At 32.6% G+C, this 23,154-nt stretch overlaps 2 protein-coding genes across 2 annotated transcripts in view; one reads left to right on the top strand and one right to left on the bottom strand.

Moving 5' to 3' along the window:
- The window catches only part of LOC127730080 (glucose dehydrogenase [FAD, quinone]-like), a 41,628-nt gene extending 37,131 nt beyond the window's left edge, over positions 1-4,497 (top strand). The window contains exons 11-12 of the mRNA XM_052238131.1: positions 3,664-3,889; positions 4,304-4,497. Of these exons, the coding sequence (XP_052094091.1) occupies positions 3,664-3,889; positions 4,304-4,475 (398 nt within the window). The 3' untranslated portion in view covers positions 4,476-4,497. The remainder of the gene's footprint in view (positions 1-3,663; positions 3,890-4,303) is intronic.
- A 3,400-nt stretch (positions 4,498-7,897) lies between these two features.
- Positions 7,898-23,118, bottom strand: LOC127730083 (proteasome subunit beta type-1-like). The gene is made up of 6 exons (XM_052238137.1): positions 22,949-23,118; positions 18,422-18,529; positions 17,174-17,255; positions 12,470-12,599; positions 11,663-11,769; positions 7,898-8,174 (listed from the first exon to the last, which is right to left on the bottom strand). Exons 1-6 carry the CDS (start codon positions 23,035-23,037, stop codon positions 7,989-7,991), a joined length of 702 nt encoding a protein of 233 aa, XP_052094097.1. The 5' UTR covers positions 23,038-23,118; the 3' UTR covers positions 7,898-7,988.
- Between the last annotated feature and the right edge of the window lie 36 nt (positions 23,119-23,154).

Below are 23,154 nucleotides of genomic sequence, written 5' to 3'. Positions count from 1 at the left end.
TCCCCCTATACCTCTAGCCAATGTAGAAAAAACAAACGTATAACAGTACGCACAGTAAAACTCAGTTTAAGAGAAGTCCGAGTCCGATGTCAGAATAGGAAACAAAAGAAAATAAACAAAATGACAATAAGTTTTCTTTGTAATATGAGATACAAACACTCACTTAAATGGGGCTATTGAGTGACAGAACATCATCAGTATATTAATCTTAAAGTGAAATTAAAGAACTTTGCAAGCTGTTTTTTCTGTTTGTCTTTTATAAGGTTCTGTATGAATTATGATCCTTAGTACAAAACCCTGTTCGCCAGCAGGAGTGCACAATAAGAACCTATTTGAATTCTGATGTTCTGTTGAAATATCATTCAATCAACCTCAACAAAATGGTTCTATGGCCATTTAATATAATAAGTTGTCACTTCGCATTTATGTTTTTAAACGTGGAGCTATTCAAATTCAAAAATATGTGTGATTCCAAAGTGAGATTTTGCACTTGCTGCCTAAGAAAGTTTAATGTACCTCGTCGTGTCTATATTTCTCAGTAGAGATTATTGAGAAGTATGTTAGAGTTCAATACCAGCAGTTTTTTGACGTGTTGGAATATTTTTATGATAGTTATGCTCCTTTGCTCATTTTCTAAATAAGGAAATGCCTGCACCAAGAATATGACGGTTGTTTTCCATTCGTTTGGTGTGTTTGAGCTTTTGATTTTGCCATTTTTCCTTGGAGTTGGTTTTTTGTTGTTGTTATTTTACTTTTTTTTGGCAACGTAAACAACAGCTATTTGGAAAATTAACCTTCTAATCGCCCGGTCCGTAACATTTACATTTCTCATCAGAATTCAATTAAGTTTATGTCTAAGGTTTACATCAGCAATATCAGAGATGAATTTGAAAATAAGCCTGGATCGATTATTTTAAGGAGTTATTCTCATTGGAGATATGCAATTGAAAATTTTACCAAATCGTTGTAAATCTGCAATTGACATTCATATTTTTATGTCGGGGCCTTTTATAGCCGAATATACGGTATGGGTTTTTTCCCATTGTTGAAGGCCCGTACGGTTGCCTAAATTGCTTACACCACTTCATTTGAACTTTGGTGAAAAGTTGTCTCATTGGCAATCATAACTCATCTCCTTATTTTTATAAGGATACTGGTTACTCTGTAGCATTCTATTTCATATGTTGAATTTACACTTACTGTGAATCTTTTCTTATTTTCAGATTAAAGATAAGTTGAAAAAAACAGGAAGTAAGAATGAGTTTACCATGCTGAACATTTTGTCTCATCCAAGGAGTAAAGGATCAATACGCCTAAAAAGTTCAGACCCTTTTGATTATCCTATCATAAATCCAAACTACCTACAACATCCGGATGACATCAAAGTTTTAATAAGCGGTATGTTTTAAATGAAGAAGTGTGCCGCGCCTGAAATTCAAAATTAAAATAGTTGTTTAACAGTTCTTTTTTTCAAGAGAACAATAATATGTCAAAAGTATGAAAAAATAGCGATTTTTTTTTACTCATGCAGTTGAGATACTTTCATTCATTAATTCATATTCTTTTGGGGGAGCTAGCAGGGTATGTCTCTGTGTTTTATTAAATGAATTGCAGACTGTATGAAAAGTAATAAGAAGCTGAAATTAAAATTGTTGTCATGAGTGTATTTGTGATGTATATTCTAATCAATGAAAAAGATTCGAATAGATATTTTACAAACGCCTTTATTGCCGGAAGAGGGGGAGGGTTACGAACTGTTAAGGGATTTTCCAGTTTTCGAACAATTACTCAAAAATGCTTTAAGCAGTTTTCATGAAACTTCGGTGACGGGTTTATATCTATCAAAATAAGCTCCCTTTAGTTTTTTTTTATAAATTGCTGATATGACTTTGAGGAGTTATGGAACTTTATTCGTTGAAAAAGCGACGGGCGCAGCTCTTTATTTTAAAATATATTGACAAATATTGGGGGTTCTGTGCAAATAGTGAATGCATTGCTAAGGAAAAAAGTCAAAGGAGCTACAAATTATTAAGGAAAAATTGAAATTGTGAGAAAAATATCCTGAATATAATGACCGTTCTGATTTCAAAATTATATATGTATAATTTGCAGGAGTTTCTGTAGTAATCTTTATTTGCAGCTGAAAGTTAATGATAGCTAATAAGAAAGCAACTATTCAATTTGTGTAATAAGTTCATTCCTTTATTAGCATTAGAAATATAACCTTCAAAGTTATTGCAAAAGAAAGATATACTGCTCGCATCGGCCACATAAAGTCAAAAATGGTCGTCAGTCGTCAAATCAATCTTGGACTTATTGCAACCTTTCTCCATTTGATTAGTTTTCCTACACTCTTAATTTTGATTATAGCCAGCGATTGGTTGTTTGTGAAGTATTTTGATTATGAAGTCTTTTTGTCAACCAGTGATGCCATTTTTAGGAATATTGTCTCATGTTTATGTGCAATTAATGTATTACCTAGACATATATAAACTCTTATATATAAAAGTATAAAGATTAGCAGGGATTCCCTTAAGTTGACATTCGGGTCGTCATGATCTTGCTGTATAGATAATCATTAAAGACATTCTGGCTTTAAAAACTCACCAAAGACGAAACACAGCAACAACAGCGTTGACAATTTAGTCTGTTATAAGAATAAGGAGATGTATGATTGCCAATGAAACAACTATATCCCCCGGAGTATAAATGCCGTGGATGTAAGCAACTGTAAGTCAATGAACGCCCTTCAACAGTGACCCAAAACCCATCCCGTATATTCAGCTGTAAAATGCCCCGTCATGAGAAAATGTGAAACAATGCAATTGACAAAACCAACGGCCTGATTTATCATCAAAACAATACTAGTAAACGAAAAACAAGAATGACAGACATCAACCAACAACAACCACTGAGTTACAGGCTCCTGACTTGAGACAGGCACATACAAATGTGGGTGGGGTTAAACTTCTTGTCACCAACCTGAGACAGTGGTGTAACAGCGCGAACCGTAAAAATTAGTTGGAAATGGCTTGCTTGACTCATTAGATTTGCACGAAGCACAAAAAAATACTACTTAGGATAAAAGACACAAATTTATATCTCCAATAACTTCATTTCTATGTCAACTTCCAGGCGCTGGTAATTTGACGGTCTTGGTGATCTTTTGTCAAACTCGTGATGCCGCATAATTCGGAAAACACGAATAAAAGGAGATTTCGGATGTGCATCAATAAAAATAGCAAACTTACAACGCAAAATCCCAAAAGACATCTAGTCTAGAGGTCAAAGAGTGGCCTTCAACAGTTTTCAAGTTTCTGTACTTTTATGTCAAGGTCGAAAAGGCCAAGATATGACAAACTATGAAAACATTTTATAGGGATTAATACATTCTTGCAATTAACACTAACGTATATCAAAATAGAACTGTCAAGCCACTTTCAGCACGATCGGCTATTTCGTAGAGTCTAGTTTATATTGGTGGAGGGAGCCAGGGTGCCCGAAGAGAACCGCCGTCTTTCGGCAGAAAAACTTGCAATCCTGGTTAATTAAGATTGGAGTCTTTTAAAAGGTTTCAAGTGACAACCTCAGTGTTCAAAGGCTAGTAGTAGATGAACTATACGATGTTTCTAAAATTATGCAATGAATTATATGCTTTTTCAGCTATTAAAAAATCACAACAAATTGCATCTACCCAAGCAATGAAAGAAATTGGTGCAACATTGAACCCATTTGATATTGACGGGATATGTGACAAAGATATATTTGACAGTGATACATATTGGGAATGTATGATACGTCATTTTGCTGCATCTGTTTACCATCCAGTATCCACGTGTAGAATGGGTGGACTCAACGACAAGACATCTGTTGTTGACACAGAGTTAAGGTGAAGACTTTTTTTTTGCATAAATATATATAACCGATGATAAATGTTTCAATAAGATAGTAGATATACAATAGAAAGAAAACACTTAAAATATAGACATTGGGTGTCAAGATTTGGTATATATCAGGGGCGGATTTTAGGTTGGGGCGGGGGGGGGGGGGTACAACTTCTACCGGGACACTTTATACTGAATTTGAGCCAACAAGTCTTCTGAAAGCATGATAAATTTATGATTTGCAGAAAATAAAGCGATATCGATATAATTTAGTATTTTCGTCGTAATCCTCCAGCAATTTCTTATTTTGATGCAATATCAGCTGTTTCGTTTATTGATGACATCTAGCACAACAGAAGATCATATCAGTATTACTTGTAAGGAAGTTATGATTTTTATTTTCTATTGTTCCATTTTAGAGTTAGAGGCATAAAAGGACTTCGAGTCGCTGATTGTTCCGTTGTAAGACGTCAATTATCTGGTAATACAAATGCACCTTGCATAATGATAGGAGAAAAAGCTGCAGATCTCATTAGAGGAAAAGACACTGTCGCTGAATTTAGACAAAAAATAAAATCTTTGAAATTGTAGTTGTTTAAACTCATATACTGTATTTTTTTTGACGTTTTAATAGTTTACAAGTTATTCAGGAAAATAAATACTCGTCATAAGTCATAAAAAATCTTTTGACTGTTAAGTGTGTCCTGTAAACGAACTTTAAATTTTGCATCTCTAAAATAATTTAGTGCTAATGCATGAATAATTGTTTGTATAGAAAATTATGTTTTATAAATGATACACTTTTGAATACATTTGATGTTATATTTTCTAAGCTACTGTAATATTCGTCATTGATCACATATTTTTATACTTACTGTCAGAGACATAGTCCCTGTTATTGAGTATAATTTATATAATTATTTAATTTTGTTACCAACCTTTTGATTGTCAAGGAAATACATCATGCCTACCATTCTACTTGATATATTGTATATATGTATACACTCATCTCTTGTTGAAGACTGTATGTCGACTTCTATAGTGTATTTGGGTTGATATCTCGTTGACATATGTACTTCAGTCGTTTATTCATTTTTAAATGTCATCCACTAGTGACTGCAACAGGTTAACAAAATACCACCTACATAATGGCGATTATGTATGGATAACTTTGTAAATGTTAACAAGACAAAACATTTTACAGTAACAACTGCAAGATGTGAAATTTGATATTAAGTCCAGTGGAAAATATATCAGGACTAGAACATGGTAATTTGATATGAATATGTCATATCATATAAACCCTGCTTTGTACAAGAACAACACTTCACAAGGTAACAATCCAAAGGGCAAACATGTCATATTTTCTACCGGGACACTTTATACTGAATTTGTGCCAACAAGTCTTCTGAAAGCATGATAAGTGGAAAAGCTGCAAATAATTTTATTTTGACCTGGCCAGGGTAGGAACCCAAAACCCTTTGCACTTGAGGCAATCACACAACCACTGAGGCTGTTTATATAAACTTTGATGTAAACAACATCAATGAAACACAAGTAGCTTGGAATGTCAAGTCTTAATAAAATGCTCCGCTGGGGCGCAGTTTGATACGACCGCAGAGGTCGAACCCTGAACAGTTGGGGCAAGTATGGACACAACATTCAAGCTTGATACAGCACTGAATTTGGATTGTAATTAAATATTTGACACAAAATAGGTTTCTGACACAGAATGAATGTGGTCTAAGAACTTAAATTTTTTTAATTTACCTATTCAAACCATATCATTATTATTTGCTTTTATATATAAATCAGAAATAACCAATTTAAAATGGAAAATTAAAAAAAAAAAGGAAAAAAAAATCCCCCCCAAAAACTCAATCCCAGCCTTCCCTTTGTGGTATGGTACCTTGCAGTACAATTTCAGAGAGATCCATACACTTGAACACAAGTTATTGTCTGGAAACTAGAAAAATGCTTGTTTTTTGGCCCCTTTTTGGCCCCAAATTCCTAAACGTTTAGGGCAATTACCCCCAAACTCAAACCCAGCTTTCCCTTTGTGATATGGAACCTTGTAGTACAATTTCATAAAGATCCATACACTTACACACAAGTTATTGTCCTGAAACTAGAAAAATGCTTGTTTTTTTGCCCCTTTATGGCCCCTAATTCCTAAAATTTTGAGGCAATTACCCCCAAAATTAATCCCAGCCTTCCCTTTGTGGTATGGTACCTTGCAGTACAATTTCAGAGAGACCCATACACTTGAACACAAGTTATTTTCTGGAAACTAGAAAAATGCTTGTTTTTTTTTCCCCCTTTTGGCCCCTTATTCCTCAACGTTTTTGGCAATTACCCCTAAACTCAATTCCAGCTTTCCCTTTGTGATATGGAACCTTGTAGTACAATTTCATAAAGATCCATACACTTACACACAAGTTATTGTCATGAAACTAGAAAAATGCTTGTTTTTTGCCCCTTTTTGGCCCCCAATTCCTAAAATTTGGAGGCAATTACCCCCAAAATCAATCCCAGCATTCCCTTTGTGATATGGAACCTTGTGGTACAATGTCAGAGAGATCCATACACTTACACACAAGTTATTGTCATGAAACTAGAAAAATTCTTGTTTTTTGCCCCTTTTTGGCCCCTAATTCCTAAAATTTGGAGGCAAATACCCCCAAAATCAATCCCAGCATTCCCTTTGTGATATTGAACCTTGTGGTACAATGTCAGAGAGATCCATACACTAACACACAAGTTATGTCTGGAAGTTACAAAAATGCTTATTTTTGGCCCCTTTTTGGCCCCTAATTCCGTAACTGTTGGTACCATACCCCCACCTTCCTTTTGTGGTATTGAACCTTATGGTAAAATTTCATAGAGATCCATTCACTTAAACTAAAGTTAGAGTGCGAAAACCAATGTGTATTCGGACGACGACGACGCCAACGTCATACCAATATACGACCGCAAAATTTTTTTGCGGTCGTATAAAAAAAGGTGGTAGCCTCCATTATTTTTAATTTGAAAATATCCCTCTGTTGACCAGTCTCCTGATAGTGAAGTCAAATCTCCCACCATTAGCTTTATGTAGGTCTTTCAAATATCATGAATATTCTTCAAAATTTTCAGGCTTATTGATTGATTGTTGTTTGCTTAATGTGCAATGGCAAATATTTCCAACAAAATAAGGACACAGTAAATACCTGATATTTATAAAGAGAGGCATCCATATAAATGAGCACTATGGTACAATTTGAAGTTGGTTTTCAGATTCCCTATATTTTTTGCAGGTCCAAATAGTTTGAAAATCAACAAACATTTATGTACATATTTTCACAAAATGCTCAATGTTGACTTTCCTGTGACATCATGGATTTTAAACTATAGCTACCTGCTTAAAGTTTTGTATTATCTCAATTTTATAATAGATACAAATGAAAATCTAAAAGTTCATATTTCGTCATATCCTCTCCTTTCAGTTTTCACCTAAATAGGGAAATCATTGATGATCCATGTGCAACTGTTTTAATCAATTTTGTGAAATTTAAATACAATATAGATTTTTAATACTGTTTTTATGTTCCAAAGGAGAGGGGTATTACTGGTTAACCTGTCAATCCATCTGCCCTTTACACATTTCTATCGCATTTTTCTTCTGGTATTTTGTACCAATCAACAGTTAATAAATCACATCATATAGTTTTGTCTGTGCTCACTTAAAACGGGTTTAACCCCACCACATTTTGAGTCTGTATCAAGTCCAGCTATCTTGACTTTGTGCTGTTCTTGTTTGTAAGTCTATTTTAGGAGGAGTCTGGTGTTTGTGGCAGGTGTGCTGTGTTGTTTTGTGTAATATTATTGTAATAACTTGCTATCCTTTGTATGTTTTATTAGAATAATGGGAACAAGAAATTAATTTTGAAAAAATTAGCAATTGCATGTTGATATTGGGCAATTTGAAACATATGCAAAATACAGGAATAGAATGACAGACATCAACACAAAACCATGTTTTATGATATTTAATTATGAACTTGTCACAGTGTAATATAATGGAGATTTTACAAACAAAGCACTAAGTCAATGAGATACTAGAAGTTAATCCCTACGCAGAGGGAAAGTTTCCACTTTAACTCCATCTTTTGTAATTAGGTTTAAAACAATAGCATCACCAGTGTATATGTCTCTTTCTGCAGCTGATATAAACACATCTTTAACTAGTTTGACAGCTTTCTCTTGTGACAGAGGTGTTTTGGTTACTCCCTGTTGATTCTTAAAACCAATCTAAAAGTACAAAATTGCATACAATTATCAAAATCAAGCATCTTATGTCATAGAAATAAGAAGATGTAGTATGAGTGCCAATGAGACAACTCTCCATCTAAGTCACAATGTGTAAAAAGTAAACAATTATAGGTCATATCAGTCATGTGTGATACATTGTAGAAATGTGAAAGAAAATTTGATTCCAGATTAATACATGTATATAATATAACATTTTCAGAACAATAAAGAAATGGAGCCATCGTAAAAACAGCTTATCCCCTCCTCATTTAAAAAGTTTAATCATTTTTGAACTTGAAGGTCATTGAACTTAAGCAAGATCTTCAGTTTCCAAAAATAATGCATCAACTGACAAACGATAACTCCACTATGATTTGTATTTGATTGGATCTGGACCTTAATGAAAAACATAAACATAACCATTCATCCATTAAATGAAGTCATGGTCACTTAATTTTAGTATAGAACTTAGTCGCAAAACATGAGGCATCAACCTGCAAAACATCATTCCTCTCTGATTTGTACAAATTTGCTTAACGCAAAACTTGAACAAAGCCAAACATTTGAAAAAAGGTCATTGTCACCTAAATTTAGTGTGGTCCTTCAATACTAAACATAATGCATAAACTGACCAACTATTATTTGTTATTATGATTAAAGAAATGCTATAATTCCAGCCAGGGTTGCCGCTGGTCGCCATTTTCGCATTTTGCGAAAAAATATTATTGTGGTGGTTAAAAATCATGAATAGCAAAAGAAATTATTGAGGTTTGAATACATCCATCTTGTTTATTTGTTCCATGTTCCTTTGACTTTTTCCTGATCAGACAATACTCGGATTTCACCTTTGAACTTGTCATGCGTATCAATTCTATCAGAAAAATCAATAACCAGCTGATTGCAATTAATAACAATGGACTAATAAAATAATGTATTAATTGTATTGTTTAATGAAAATATGTGGTAAAACGGCGTCACATGTCACCTAAAAGATTGTTTCTATAACTTTGATAAAAATAATTGTTTTGAAGTACTTCCTAGTCATTTTAGCGGCGCACCTGTTTTAAACATAATTTACTTCTTGACTTTTACTTTAAATGATGATTCTGAAAATAAAACCATTGTTTAAAGGTGGTACCTAACACCTTGACTAAAATTAATTTAGCTCGTTTAATTTTCATAAAATTTTGACAAAATATTAACTTTGACCCTTTGACAAAAATATAAAAATTTCAAAAAACTTGAACCACACACTTTATCGGAAAAATTACATTGGATATATTGCAGTTTGACAAACATTAATTTTGATCATTGAGAAGCTTAATATTACCTTAACAATAGAATGTGATAAAAACATTCAGCTGATTTTTACAGAGTTATCTCCCTGTAGTGTTACATACCACCTTAAAGAAAGGGTTCAAAAGTAAGAAACATCTCTGATATTATTCTTTGTCCATTTACTATCTAGACAGGAAATATCCAATAAAATGATTGAAGATGAACCCTGTGTTCCCAGAAATCAAATCTAACAGTATTGTTAAAAAAAGTTTAAGATTTTTTTTTCTAATTGTCATTTATTACAATGTCGGATCTGAAATAGATATATAGAATTATATTAAATGAGACAGCAATGCTGCAAACTAATTTTTTTTTTTGTTAGCAAGAAGGAAAACCTGTTTATGTGAGTTGGCGAAATAAAATTGAGAGTGGCGAAAAAAATATTGTTTTGGCAAGAGAGATGGCAAAAAAAGAAATTGACCCAGGGGAAACCCTGATTCCAACCCCATCCTATTTAGGCAAGGGGTTAAAAATAAGAAGTATTTTATCATAATTATGCCAATAACCCCTTATAATAGGCTTTGTATGTAATAAAAGTTGTCATTTAATGCTAGTTCCTTATTAGATATTGTATGTACAATTGATTCAAAGCAAGGTTATTGTTTTCTATACCATAGACCTTTAAAATAATAATAGCATAGCTTTTACAGGTTAATTTATGTGTTTTATGACCCAGGGGTTAGGGATTTTTCTCTGTTTTTTTGCCACAGGGGCCTCAAATTTGCTAAATAATATTGCTGTTTCTGTCAATATGGAATATTTAGTATATTTTTAGGATAAAACATACTACTGTCAGTTTTAAAGAGGTATTTTTGTATCTCTTGCTTGCATTTTTTTATGCCTCGATCATAAGAAAGTACAGTCAGGTGTTATGATTTACTTATAAATGGGTTTTCCACAGGACAAAAATACCCCAACAACAAAGTTCATTAAGGATCTATGAGTTTCAATGACTGGGAAGCGTAAATATAAGCAATTCTTAACAACATAAATTACATATATGCATATATTGTGAATTTACTTTGCATACAGGGCTTTAGGATTTTATTAAAATCTCTGAAGATAAAACAAATTTGGTGAAATTCTACATGTTCTCTTTTTTTCACCCAATATTGAATGCACTTCTGTAAATATAGACAATACAATTTTCCATAGGAAATCCTTTTACAGTTAAAACTGTGCCACTTTTTAAAGTTTTGTAAAAAAAGTTATATCGTAGAATGTAAAGTTTATATGCACTTTTTATTTTTTTCAAAGGTCAAAACATAGGGCTATGCGGCATATTTTCAACATTTATATGCCTCAAACTTGAGTTTAAACTTATAGTTATACTAAAATTTTGTACTACCCCTCCCTCACATTGGGTCTTCCTCAGAATTTAGTTTGGACGCTATCCATGTGTTATTATACAGGTAAAATTCCCAAGTTGTGTCTCTTTAGATGAAAACATATAGAGATCATATCTAGGAACCATTAGGTTATTAGGTTATTTAGGTAAACAAAACAAAATATCTATAAATATTAAAATATCTCCCCAAAGAGTTGTGAAACAGCTGTATTTACAAAGTGCAACCTACAGGAATTCAATTATGATTGGATAAAGGCAAAAAGTTCCTGTTTGATGATAGATATTTATATACATAAAGAATGATTACTGAAATATTTTAACAATGTGAACCAAAAATAATGCCTCATCATACGTTACTCTTTCTCTATCATTGTATGATATTTGACTTCTCTCAGACTGAACTAATAATATGCATAATTTGATTCTATTACTTAATATTCATGTACTGTAAATTCAGAAATTATTGCGATGTTTTTATTATTGCGAAAAATGCGACAGGGTTATAATCGCAATAATTTAAACTCGCATTTTGAAATTTTTTATATGAATTAAACAGGATTTTTCTCAATATCGCAAAAATTAAAATCGCATTTTAGTCTAAAATGACAAAATCGCAATAATAAATGCATGCAATAATTTCTGAATTTACAGTATATGACATGTAAGGTATATAATTTGATTTCTAATTATTAGTTTATAAAAATTGGTAAGTTATTTGATTCTCAGGATTTGATTTGATATGTCTATAATTAAATATTATCAAAAACTTTTTGTAGTAGTCTTCTTATTTTGTCATCCTAACCTGGTTATCTAGTAAAGGTTGTAACATAGCACTTGCTGATCCTCCTGCTCTGTAGGTTTCCCTTTCATAAGATCCTACAGGATCAAAACTGAATACACATCCTTTACCTAGAAAAAACATACCAAATTTCATATGTTTATATAAAAATAAGGAGATGTGGTGTGATTGCCAATGAGACAACTATCCACTAAAGTTCAAAGAAGTACATATATTTTATATAATTAGAATCTCCATATCAAGTGACTTTTTTTTTACACAGGTACCATATGTTATCTCTTCTCCCTTGTAAATCACTTAAAATATCTAAAGCACTGGTTCTTTTTCAAAAGTATAACCGTAATTTTGAGCTATGCAATTAAAGTTTGTTTACATTAGTAACCAATTCGAAAGCTATCTGAATACCGAAAAGATGTAAAATAAAAGTGAACAACCTCCAAAATTTTGTCGGTCATCAGGACTGCCACTACACATGCAATTGTCGGTCCTAGCCGATTTTTGTCGGTCAGGACCAACGGGACAGACGGTTTTCGAGAACTCTGCATTAGGTTTAAACAAAGATGTTCATTAACTCTGCTCAAAAGGTAAAACTACTGTTTGGTCTATGTTACATTTGTCAAAATCAAGAAAATCTTACATTCTATTTTTGAAGGTAAAAAAACAGCTGGATTTCTTTTTTTATCTATATAACTGATATAAGAATAAACCTTTGGCTAAGAAAAATAGTTGGTAGGGTAACTTTGAAACACAACAGTTTTATTCAACTTAAGAGTGCTTTAAAGTGTCTGTGCAATATAATTTTCAACTAACCTTCATCATCTAGTCCTGCTACAATGTTATAGACATAAAATGGGAAAAATCTTCTAGAGTAAAGCATAGTAGACAACATGGCAGCTACAGCTGTTGTTGACATTTTTTCATTGTGTTCATGTTCATACATCTGGAAAAAAAGTTGGCATTAATTAGAAAATCCAAAGATGTGTACTAAAGACATTTTTCATTTGAAGTTTTAGAACAGACTGGTCATAAAACTTAAGGAAATCTAGTCGTCATCTTCCATGTGTAACTACCTCTGATCAGATTGCAGCAAATCTGAAGTATATATTGGGTGAATGCCCTACTTTTTGCATATTCAAGAAGTGGAACAACTCTTCAAAGGACTCTAAACCTATTCCAGTATTAGGCAAAGTTATCTGCACCTTTTTCCTGTCCATTTACATTTTAAATCATGTTAATATTTATTTTTTATCGGATATCCTGATTATGATGAATTAAATGAAGCTAAAGCAATCAATATAATGATAGTTAATCATTTACATGATTTATGTAATGTGCAAAATGTAATAAAGTACATACATGAATATGAAATAACTATACCACAGCTAGGCATTATTTATGCCTTACTGTTTACATGTCGATATCTGACATATTTCTGGTTTGAACATCCCCATTTCAATCTCAGATTCATAAAAAAAAATTACCTCCCTTTTAACCAATGGACAGAGGAATAAAAATTTTGACTTTTGACTTCATTGAATTTTGACAGTTATTGTCATGATAATCACAATTTTTTGTACCATTTTAGACTGTATGTTAAACACTAAAGTTGTTTTAAGACAATTCCATCTATATCATAAAACAATAAAATGCTCCGCAGGGCGCAGCTTGATACGACCGCAGAGGTCGAACCCTGAACAGTTGGGGCAAGTATGGACACAACATTCAAGCTTGATACAGCTCTGAATTTGGATTGTGATTAAATATTTGACACAGCATAGGTTTCTGACACAGAATGAATGTGGTCTAAGAACTTAAAAATTTTAAATTGGACATTCACCTATTATGGTCCAATATCCAAAATCTAAATACATGGTTAGATTCAGCATATCAAAGAACCCCCAAGAATTCAATTTTTGATGAAATCAAACAAAGTTTTATTTTAGACCCTTTTGACCTCAATGTGGACAAAGTTGATAACGGGGCCCAAAAATCAAAAATCTAAATACATGGTTAGATTCAGCATATCAAAGAACCCCATATATTCAATTTTTGTTGAAATCAAACAAAGTTTAATTTTGGACCTCGATTTGGACCAACTTGAAAACTGGGCCCATAATAAAAAATCTAAACACATGTTTAGATTCAGCATATCAAAGAACCCTAAAAATTCAATTTTTGTTAAAATCAAACTAAGTTAAATTTTGGACCCTTTAGACCTTAATGTAGACCAATTTGAAAACGGAACCAAAAATTAAGAATCTAAATACACGATTAGATTCGGCATATCAAAGAACCCCAATAATTCAATTTTTGATGAAATCAAACAAAGTTAAATTTTGGACCCTTTGGACCTCAATGTGGACCAATTTAAAAATGGGGCCCAAAATCAAAAAACTTAATACACGGTAAGATTCAGCATATTAAAGAACCCCAAGAATTCAAGAATAAAACCCCATTGAAATTGATCAAGAAATAAGCAATTTATACGAAGTATCTTCTTTTGCACAATACTGTGCAATTGAATATTTCTTGCTATAGCGCAATACTGTACAATTGACAATTTCTTGCTATTGCGCAATATTGTGCTATTGGATATTTCTTGCTATTGCGCAATACTGTGCAATTGAAGATTTCTTGCTATTGCGCAATACTGTGCAATTGAAGATTTCTTGCTATTGTGCAATACTGTGCAATTGAAAATTTCTTGCTATTGCACAATACTTATTATATAATAATTAACACATCCTGTTTGGTGTGTATCTCCTACCATATCATTATTATTTGCTTTTAAATATAAATCAGAAGTAACCAACTTAAAATGGAAAATTTTAAAAGAAAAAAAAACAAAAACAAAAAATCCCCCCCCCAAATTTTTTGAACCCCCTTACGATTCATCACCCCCAAACTCAATCCCAGCCTTCCCTTTGTGGTATGGTACCTTGCAGTACAATTTCAGAGAGATCCATACACTTGAACACAAGTTATTGTCTGGAAACTAGAAAAATGCTTATTTTTGGCCCCTTTTTGGCCCCCAATTCCTAAACGTTTAGGGCAATTACCCCCAAACTCAATTCCAGCTTTCCCTTTGTGATATGGAACCTTGTAGTACAATTTCAGAAATATCCAAACACTTACACACAAGTTATTGTCATGAAACTAGAAAAATGCTTGTTTTTTGCCCCTTTTTTGGCCCCTAATTCCTAAAATTTTGAGGCAATTACCCCCATAATCAATTACAGCCTTCCCTTTGTGATATGGAACCTTGTGGTACAATGTCAGAGAGATCCATACACTTACACACAAGTTATTGTCTGGAAGTTACAATAAAATGCTCCGCTGGGGCGCAGCTTGATACGACCGCAGAGGTCAAACCCTGAACAGTTGGGGCAAGTATGGACACAACATTCAAGCTTGATACAGCACTGAATTTGGATTGTAATTAAATATTTGACACAGCATAGGTTTCTGACACAGAATGAAAGTGGTCTAAGAACTTATAATTTTTTAATTTACCTATTCATACATGTGATGGACTGTGAAACTCAGATCAGGAGATTGGGAAATTTTGGTCAGGAGATTAGGACTCAGATCAGGAGGTTTTTAATCGACATAAATTTTGTCGTAAATGTAACCGTGTGCTGTAAAAATGGTCTTTTAAAGTGTGTTTTCTTCAACTTTCCATCCAATTTATTATGTTTATAGTACCCTTGTACTTATAAAGTTTCTCCATCTTTATAGTTTACATGTTCAATCTAACATCTTTTTTTTTCAGTATGTTCTTTAAATTTTTTACTTCATATTCTATAAAACATTTATTGCAACCAGAACATTTGTTTAACTATCTGCAAAGAGCTTTTGTTTGCATACTCAGAAAATCATTCTAACTGTAATACAAGGGTCATAGTTATCATATAAATTTCAATTTAAGCCTTGAAAGGAAGTATAGAATCCTCAAATAATTTTCAAATTATTATTTTTTTATTTGTCCTAAGACATTTAAAATCATTTATTTACCATCCTTTTATGATTATTTGTTCAATTTATATTTTATTTATATTCTTTTAAAAATTTTCATTATTAAAAGGAAAGTAACTTAAAACAGGATAAATCAAGGGAAGTAACCCAATAAATACACAGTTTTTGTTACACAACGGCAGTTAGCCTGAGGTAAAAAATCATTGATTACCAGTATGTTTGACACCCAAGCTGACAAGTGAAGCCATATAATTATGCATGTTAATTGATTTACAGGTAAAATATAACTTCAGGTAATGTGAGTTACACCAGATGCCTGAGATGATATGTTGGGCAGAAATTTTTCATTCATGAAAAATTTCATACACGGGATTATAATTTTCCTCTTCAACCGGAGGTCGGGAGGAGACTCCTGAAAACAGGATTATTGTACTCCTGTCGGGAGGTTCACATGTATGCTATTCAAACCATATCATTATTATTTGCTTTTATATATAAATCAGAAATAACCAATTTAAAATGGAAAATTTTAAAGAAAAAAAAGGAAAAAAAAATCCCCCCCCCCCAAATTTTTTGAACCCCCTTATGATTCATCGCCCCCACACTCAATCCCAGCTTTCCCTTTGTGGTATGGTACCTTGCAGTACAATTTTAGAGAGATCCATTCACTTGAACACAAGTTATTGTCTGGAAACTAGAAAAATGCTTGTTTTTTTGTCCCTTTTTGGCCCCTAATTCCTAAACGTTTAGGGCAATTACCCCCAAACTCCAACCCAGCTTTCCCTTTGTGATATGGAACCTTGCAGTACAATTTCATAAAGATCCATACACTTACAAACAAGTTATTGTCCTGAAACTAGAAAAATGCTTGTTTTTTGCCCCTTTTTGGCCCCTAATTCCCAAAATTTGGAGGAAATTACCCCCAAAAATCAATCCCAGTATTCCCTTTGTGATATGGAACCTTGTGATCCAATGTCAGAGAGATCCATACACTTACACACAAGTTATGTCTGGAAGTTACAAAAATGCTTATTTTTGGCCCCTTTTTGGCCCCTAATTCCTTAACTGTTAGTACCATAACCCCCAAAATCAATCCCCACCTTCCTTTTGTGGTATTGAACCTTATGGTAAAATTACATTGAGATCCATTCACTTAAACTAAAGTTAGAGTGCGAAAACTAATGTGTATTCGGACGACGACGCCGGACGACGACGACGACGCCGACGACGACGACGACGCCAACGTCATACCAATATACGACCACAAAAATTTTTTTGCGGTCGTATAAAAATGCTTATTTTTGGCCCCTTTTTGGCCCCTAATTCCTTAACTGTTGGTACCATAACCCCCAAAATCAATCCCAACCTTCCTTTCGTGGTATTGAACCTTATGTTTAATTTCATGGAGATCCATTCACTTAAACTAAAGTTAGAGTGCGAAAACCAATGTGTCTTCGGACGACGACGACGCCAACGTCATATCAATATACGACCAAAAAAATTTTCAATTTTTGCGGTCGTATAAAAATTGTAGCATACTTTAAGTCTTGCTTGTAAAATCTTAGTAAGTGTCAGTACATCTCCATGGAAACCACATGCCCCAAGAACTGTTGAAGATGTCCTACAAAAAAAAGAAAATAAACTCTCAAATATGGTTCTTCTCAACTGTCTTTAAAATAAATAATAAACAGCTGCGCCATTAACGCATGATACGCCCGTCGCATTTTTTACGAACAAAGTTCAATAACTTCTCAATGTCATATCAGAAATTTGTGAAAAAACTAAAGGAAGGTTATCTTAATTGATATAAACCAGTCAACAAAGTTTAATAAAAACTGCTCAAAGCACTTTAAAGGTATTGTCCGGAAACTAGAAAATCACCCCTTTTTTCATAACTCGGAAGTGTAAAATCTAAAATTTATAAAAATTGAAAGGGAGCTTACATCAATAGATATAAACAATTGACCAAAGTTTCTTGCAAATTGGTGAAAGCATTTTTGAGTTATTGTCCGAAAACTGGAAAATCCCCCCTTTTTTAATGAATAAAACCCGATAACTCAGAAACATAAAATCTAAATTATATAAAAAACGAAAGGGAGCTCAAATCAATTGATATGAACAATTCGCTAATGTTTTATGCAAATAGGTTGAAGCGTTTTTGAGTTAATGTCCAACATGTTGACGACAGACAGACGGACGGACAGACAACAGTATACCAAAATACGTCCTGTAAATGGACGTATAAAAAAATCATCTTATTGTTCAACATGTTTAACCATTATTACTGACTGAAGTTCAAATAAAAAATTGCTCTGAAAAAATAAACACTCCATTATCCATGTTATCCATTACCAGCTGCAGGAATATCTTATATATTTTTCTGAGTGCAATGCATTGATATGACTAAATACCAAAATTGTTCATATTAAAGTTCATCATGTTCAAAAGGCATAATTTCATAAAATAATATAATGATGATTTTTGGTGTTTATGTCCATTTTCAGCATTATTGAGTTTTGCATGGCAGCCAGTTTTTATTGGCAGAGGGAGCCAGTGTGCCCAGAAAGAACTACAGACTTCAGCATGAAAACTGACAATCCTGGTCAAGATTTGAGACTAACTCTGACAGCTGCCATGTTGACAGGCTAGTGATACAGTATATGAACTACTTAGACCATTTGCCACCAAGGCCCCTTAAACTGTTTTTCACCAGAACAATATTACAACTCATTTTATAAATAGCTTCTGATTACATGACTTTAAAGGCTTCCTTTAGTTAAAACTTACAGTTTATAGGTCTTTGGTAGATCCCTTGTGTGTATAGAAAATCCTTGACTCAACCTTGTATCTGATGCTATTACTGAAAAATCTTCACCAGCAACTGCTAATACTGTCCTGAAAAAGTGATTTCAACATCAATGACAGACAAGAAGGAGCATGAATCACTCACTTGGTTTTAAATTGACAATGACTGGATGCCATTGGTAACATAAGGAGTCATGTTTTATTGCTGTCCTGGATATCATCAATGGTTCTTAAAAGAGGATCTTTTTTTTTCTCCCTTCTGTTTAGTTGTAATCAGGTCATCTCAAGATTTATCCTTTTTTTTATTTTATTTTTTTAGAAGAGGCAGAACTATTAATAGTAACAACATACATGCTTGTCAATTGACACAAATCTGACATGATTTTTAACATTAACACCCTAAGGATGATTGTGGAGAAGTTGGACCAGATTGGAACAGTGGTTTCAGAGCAAAAGATTTTTGAAAATGCTGTATTATTGTAGTAGTTTTAATTTAGCATATAACCATAAATTCCCCAATAATGGCTCAAAGTCTTTAAGACTATATTTTTAATAGGGGAACACTTTAGCCCAATCTTGAACCATTGGATCAGTTATTGAATCAATCAGGCTTATCAATAGAATTTTCCAAAGAATTTTCTATTTTTATCAATGGAGGCCATCATATTAGGTTAAACTGTAGTCATGGTAGCTACATGTTATGTATATGAATCATGGTCTATTTGCCAATATTCATGTTCGCCCACATTATTTTGTTTTCGTTTGTTTTGTATAAACATGTCATGATTATTAGATATATATAATATGAATAATAAATGTATAAATTAAAAAAATTGAGAAGGGCCATGCAGAAGACGGAAAACATAATTTAAATTGTCACTCAAATCACAAGATAATGCTTGCCGTCTAGATCGGATTTCTCTGTCAAATGAAAAGCATCGGAAAATATAAATTAATGTTATTCAGGGTTATATCTGGTCTATATACCAGCTTTGATAAGTGTTTGGTACTACTATAAATTTTCACTTCGTACTATGAACATCAAAATTATTTATTTGTAAAAATCTTTCCTTTCACTATTGGAACTGTACACGTATACCTAACAACAAAATTATTTTCATTTACCTGTGTTTAAAGTTATTGCAAATGGCTGATATTTTTGTTCGAGAATATTGTTTTTCTTCAATTGTTTAACATTTCATACCGATATAACATGTTACTTTTATTATTCTTCCCTTAGTTTATTTATTTTGTATTTGCATTGTATCATAGGTCAAATTTATTTGTTCAGTGTATGTTCATTGGTGTTAATATGTCCTTTGATTGAGTTAAGCTATTTCAGTTGATATTTTATAGTGTGTCTTTCTATGTTGTGATGTTGCACTATTGTTTCAGAAAAAGGGTGAAGGTTTGGTACCATTAAAACGTTTAAACCCGCTGCATTTGTTTGCACCTGTCCTAAGTCAGGATTCTGATGTTCAGTAGTTGTCGTTTGTTGATGTGGTTCATTAGTGTTTCTCGTTTCTCGTTTTTTATATAGATTAGACCGTTGGTTTTCCCGATTGAATGGTTTTACACTAGTAATTTTTGGGGCCCTTTATAGCTTACTGTTCGATGTGAGCCAAGGCTCCATGTTGAAGACCGTACTTTGACCTATAATGGTTTAATTTTATAAATTTTGACTTGGATGGAGAGTTGTCTCATTGGCACTCATACCACATCTTCTTGTATCTATTCAGAAAATTCCGGTCAATCAAATTTTACACATTGGTTTTGAAAAATTTATTTTATACTCTCCAAAAGTGAAGGATTTTGGGAAATCATTTTTAAACCTAAGTACATGTAGTTAATTGCAAATCTCAGAAAGGAATATAATTGTAACTTATTTTACCATTAATTTTTTATATTTCTAGGAAAATTTAGAACCAACAAGCACAAAAGGTAAGAATATGTATGTAAACCGTAATTATTTCGTCTTTTCACAGCCAATTGGAAATGTTAATCTCTCAGTTAATGATTAATTATAAAAAGTATTTCCCAAAAACCTGTTAGTTTTTCTCTGAATAGAACTTATCATCCAGATAGTAAATTTGTAAAAAATACTGTGAAAAAAATCTAATAAAGTGTTATTTGAGGAATGTCTTATCATGCTAATGAGTTACAAGTTTCTATTTTTAAACTCAAATTTTCCCAATCCATCAATGTCATTCAGACTCTCTCTGGACTTAATATATAAAATTGAGATAACTAAAAAAAAAACATTTATTTTTAGCAATAAGATATGTATAAGAGAGGGGAAAGATACCAAAGGGACAATTATAATTAATCAGTCACTGCGAGATTAACATTTTCAATCGGCTGTGACAGTCAGGGGTACTAATTGTACAAGTTATTTCTATTTCCTTGAAGAAGTAAATAATAATATACTTATATAAGTAAATTTGTTATATTCATATTTTCTTATAAGGTTTGAATAATCTCCCCTTAATTTTCTCAAAAAATTTACCTGTATAAGTAATTTTTTTTTACAATCCTTAAAATTCTCAAGAGTTTTGGGATGTAAAAACATGCCTTAAACAATTTTTCTCTGGTTAGCTTATAATTTTTCATTAGAGTTCAATGTTTCATCTCATTAATTCAACAAAGAAACTAATTGTGCAAGGCCTTCAAAAATTGCCCCTTGGAGGCTTGTAAATGAGCAGCGTTTTGAAGATAACTGCCAAATGAGATTTTCATTGTCCATGAAATTAGGGAGCTACCATTTGATTTTTATGGGGGGGGGGGGGGGGGGGGGCTAGGATGAAATTTGAAAAAAATAGGCAGGACATTGCAGGACAGGAGTTTTGAGTAAAAAAAAAAGACAGGATGAGATTATTTGCAAAAAAAAAGGCAGGATGACAATTTATGTTAAAAAAAAGGCAGGATAAACTGAAAAAAAAGGCAGGACCAAATAGAGTGGAAAATAAAAAGGCAGGACCAAATAGAGGGAAAAATAAAAAGGCAGGACAAAATTTTTCATCCTAGCCCCCCCCCCCCTAAAAATCAAATGGTAGCTCCCTTACACTTAAATGATTAGTAAAGACATCTACAAAGGACAAACAATTAAAAATTCTATTAGAGCAAAGAAGTCCTGAGAAATTCACGAAATGAAGTTAGTATGACTTTTTAACTTGTACAATTAAAAAAAAAAATCTGCATTTCTAAGGGACATAATTAAGCCATTAAAATGATTATAAATTTTTTTTTTCTAACTTTTTTATTTTCCCACATCTGCGCAGAAATCTTTTCCAGTATTGTTTAATTTAGGATTTGAGTAAAATATTATGGGGACATGCCTTATAACAGTAAGCAAATCAATAAAAACTAAAAATCATTATAAAAATCAACATACCAATAAAATCATAGCGTTTCTTTGTTTGCATTGAAAATGACGTCACAGAGCTCCGTCAAAACTAAAATCCCTAACAACAGGACCAACATCGGAAATGTTGCTGTATTTCATTTTCTTTTTTAACAGATTATTGTTATATTGGCGAGGCAAATATATACTCTTTTAATATACATGTATACATATGTTTTATTCTAATCTAAACTATATTATATACATTGTACATGTTTACTTGTCAAGTATAAAGCACGCAAGTGATGTTGATCTGGAAACAGTTCTCATATAAAGCTAGTAACAGTAAGGATCTGATAAGAACTTACATTTGATAGTAAACAGATGCCATGACCTTGGTGTTTTCCCAGACTATAGGATTACTTATAGTTCATTGACTTTATATTACAATTATGGAGTTAAAATATGCTTGAATTAAAAAAAATAATTCATACAGTCTTCGTCCCCTTTCACAGGTAACACCTGCCTCATATTACAAGTAAATAAAATACACTTGTATTTATAAGTATCTTACAAATTTACTCCTTCGAGTAAATAAAAATAACTTGTACGAGTAGTACCCCTGACTGTGTGAGAAGACGAAATAATTACGGATTACGTACTTTGAAGGCCTGTTACAAATGATTAAGACAATAGAAATAGGAATGTTATACATCATTTTGTAGATAATTAAATGTAGATTTACAACAAAATAAGTTTAAGTCGGATAGACGACCGCAGAATCGAAATATAACGGAGGTTCACGACTGGGTGACATATCTCAAATATGTGAGTTAGGTACATTGTGTTATATTAAAAGTGTATAGGTAAAAAATTATTCCGAGGCAAGTGCCTGTGATTTGGTCTAGTGGTGCCAGTGAAATTATGTTAGTGGTCATGGCAACTCTCTTCTTATGAGTTATGTTGTATTCACTTTAAATAAAATCACCCAAGGGCAGACAAGCGGTTTGCTTACATCAACGCCTTGGTCTCTGGTAGATAGTTGTTTCATTGACAATAAATTATACCATATCATATTTTTATGACTGTTTCACAGTTTTAACAATAACATGTCTAACAAATAAAATTTTGATGTATGTGAATTTAACATGAGAGGGAAAATGTAATACCCTCCATTCTGTTCATAGGGATTAAAGTATGCCTGTTTAGGAGCATAATGTGACTCCTCCTGATTTATATGACTGAGTACAGATGTCATTTTCCAGTTGTCTGCTGTATGACAGTGCTATTTTCACTTTACAAATTAAACTCTCGTTTGGGTCACGTGACAACAATGACCGGCTATGCAAAATATATTTTTTTCTGCTTCTTTTGA

Source organism: Mytilus californianus, unplaced genomic scaffold (assembly GCF_021869535.1).
Source record: "Mytilus californianus isolate M0D057914Y unplaced genomic scaffold, xbMytCali1.0.p SCAF_2, whole genome shotgun sequence".
Taxonomy (NCBI): domain Eukaryota; kingdom Metazoa; phylum Mollusca; class Bivalvia; order Mytilida; family Mytilidae; genus Mytilus; species Mytilus californianus.
This window is presented reverse-complemented; position numbering and strand designations above follow the sequence as displayed.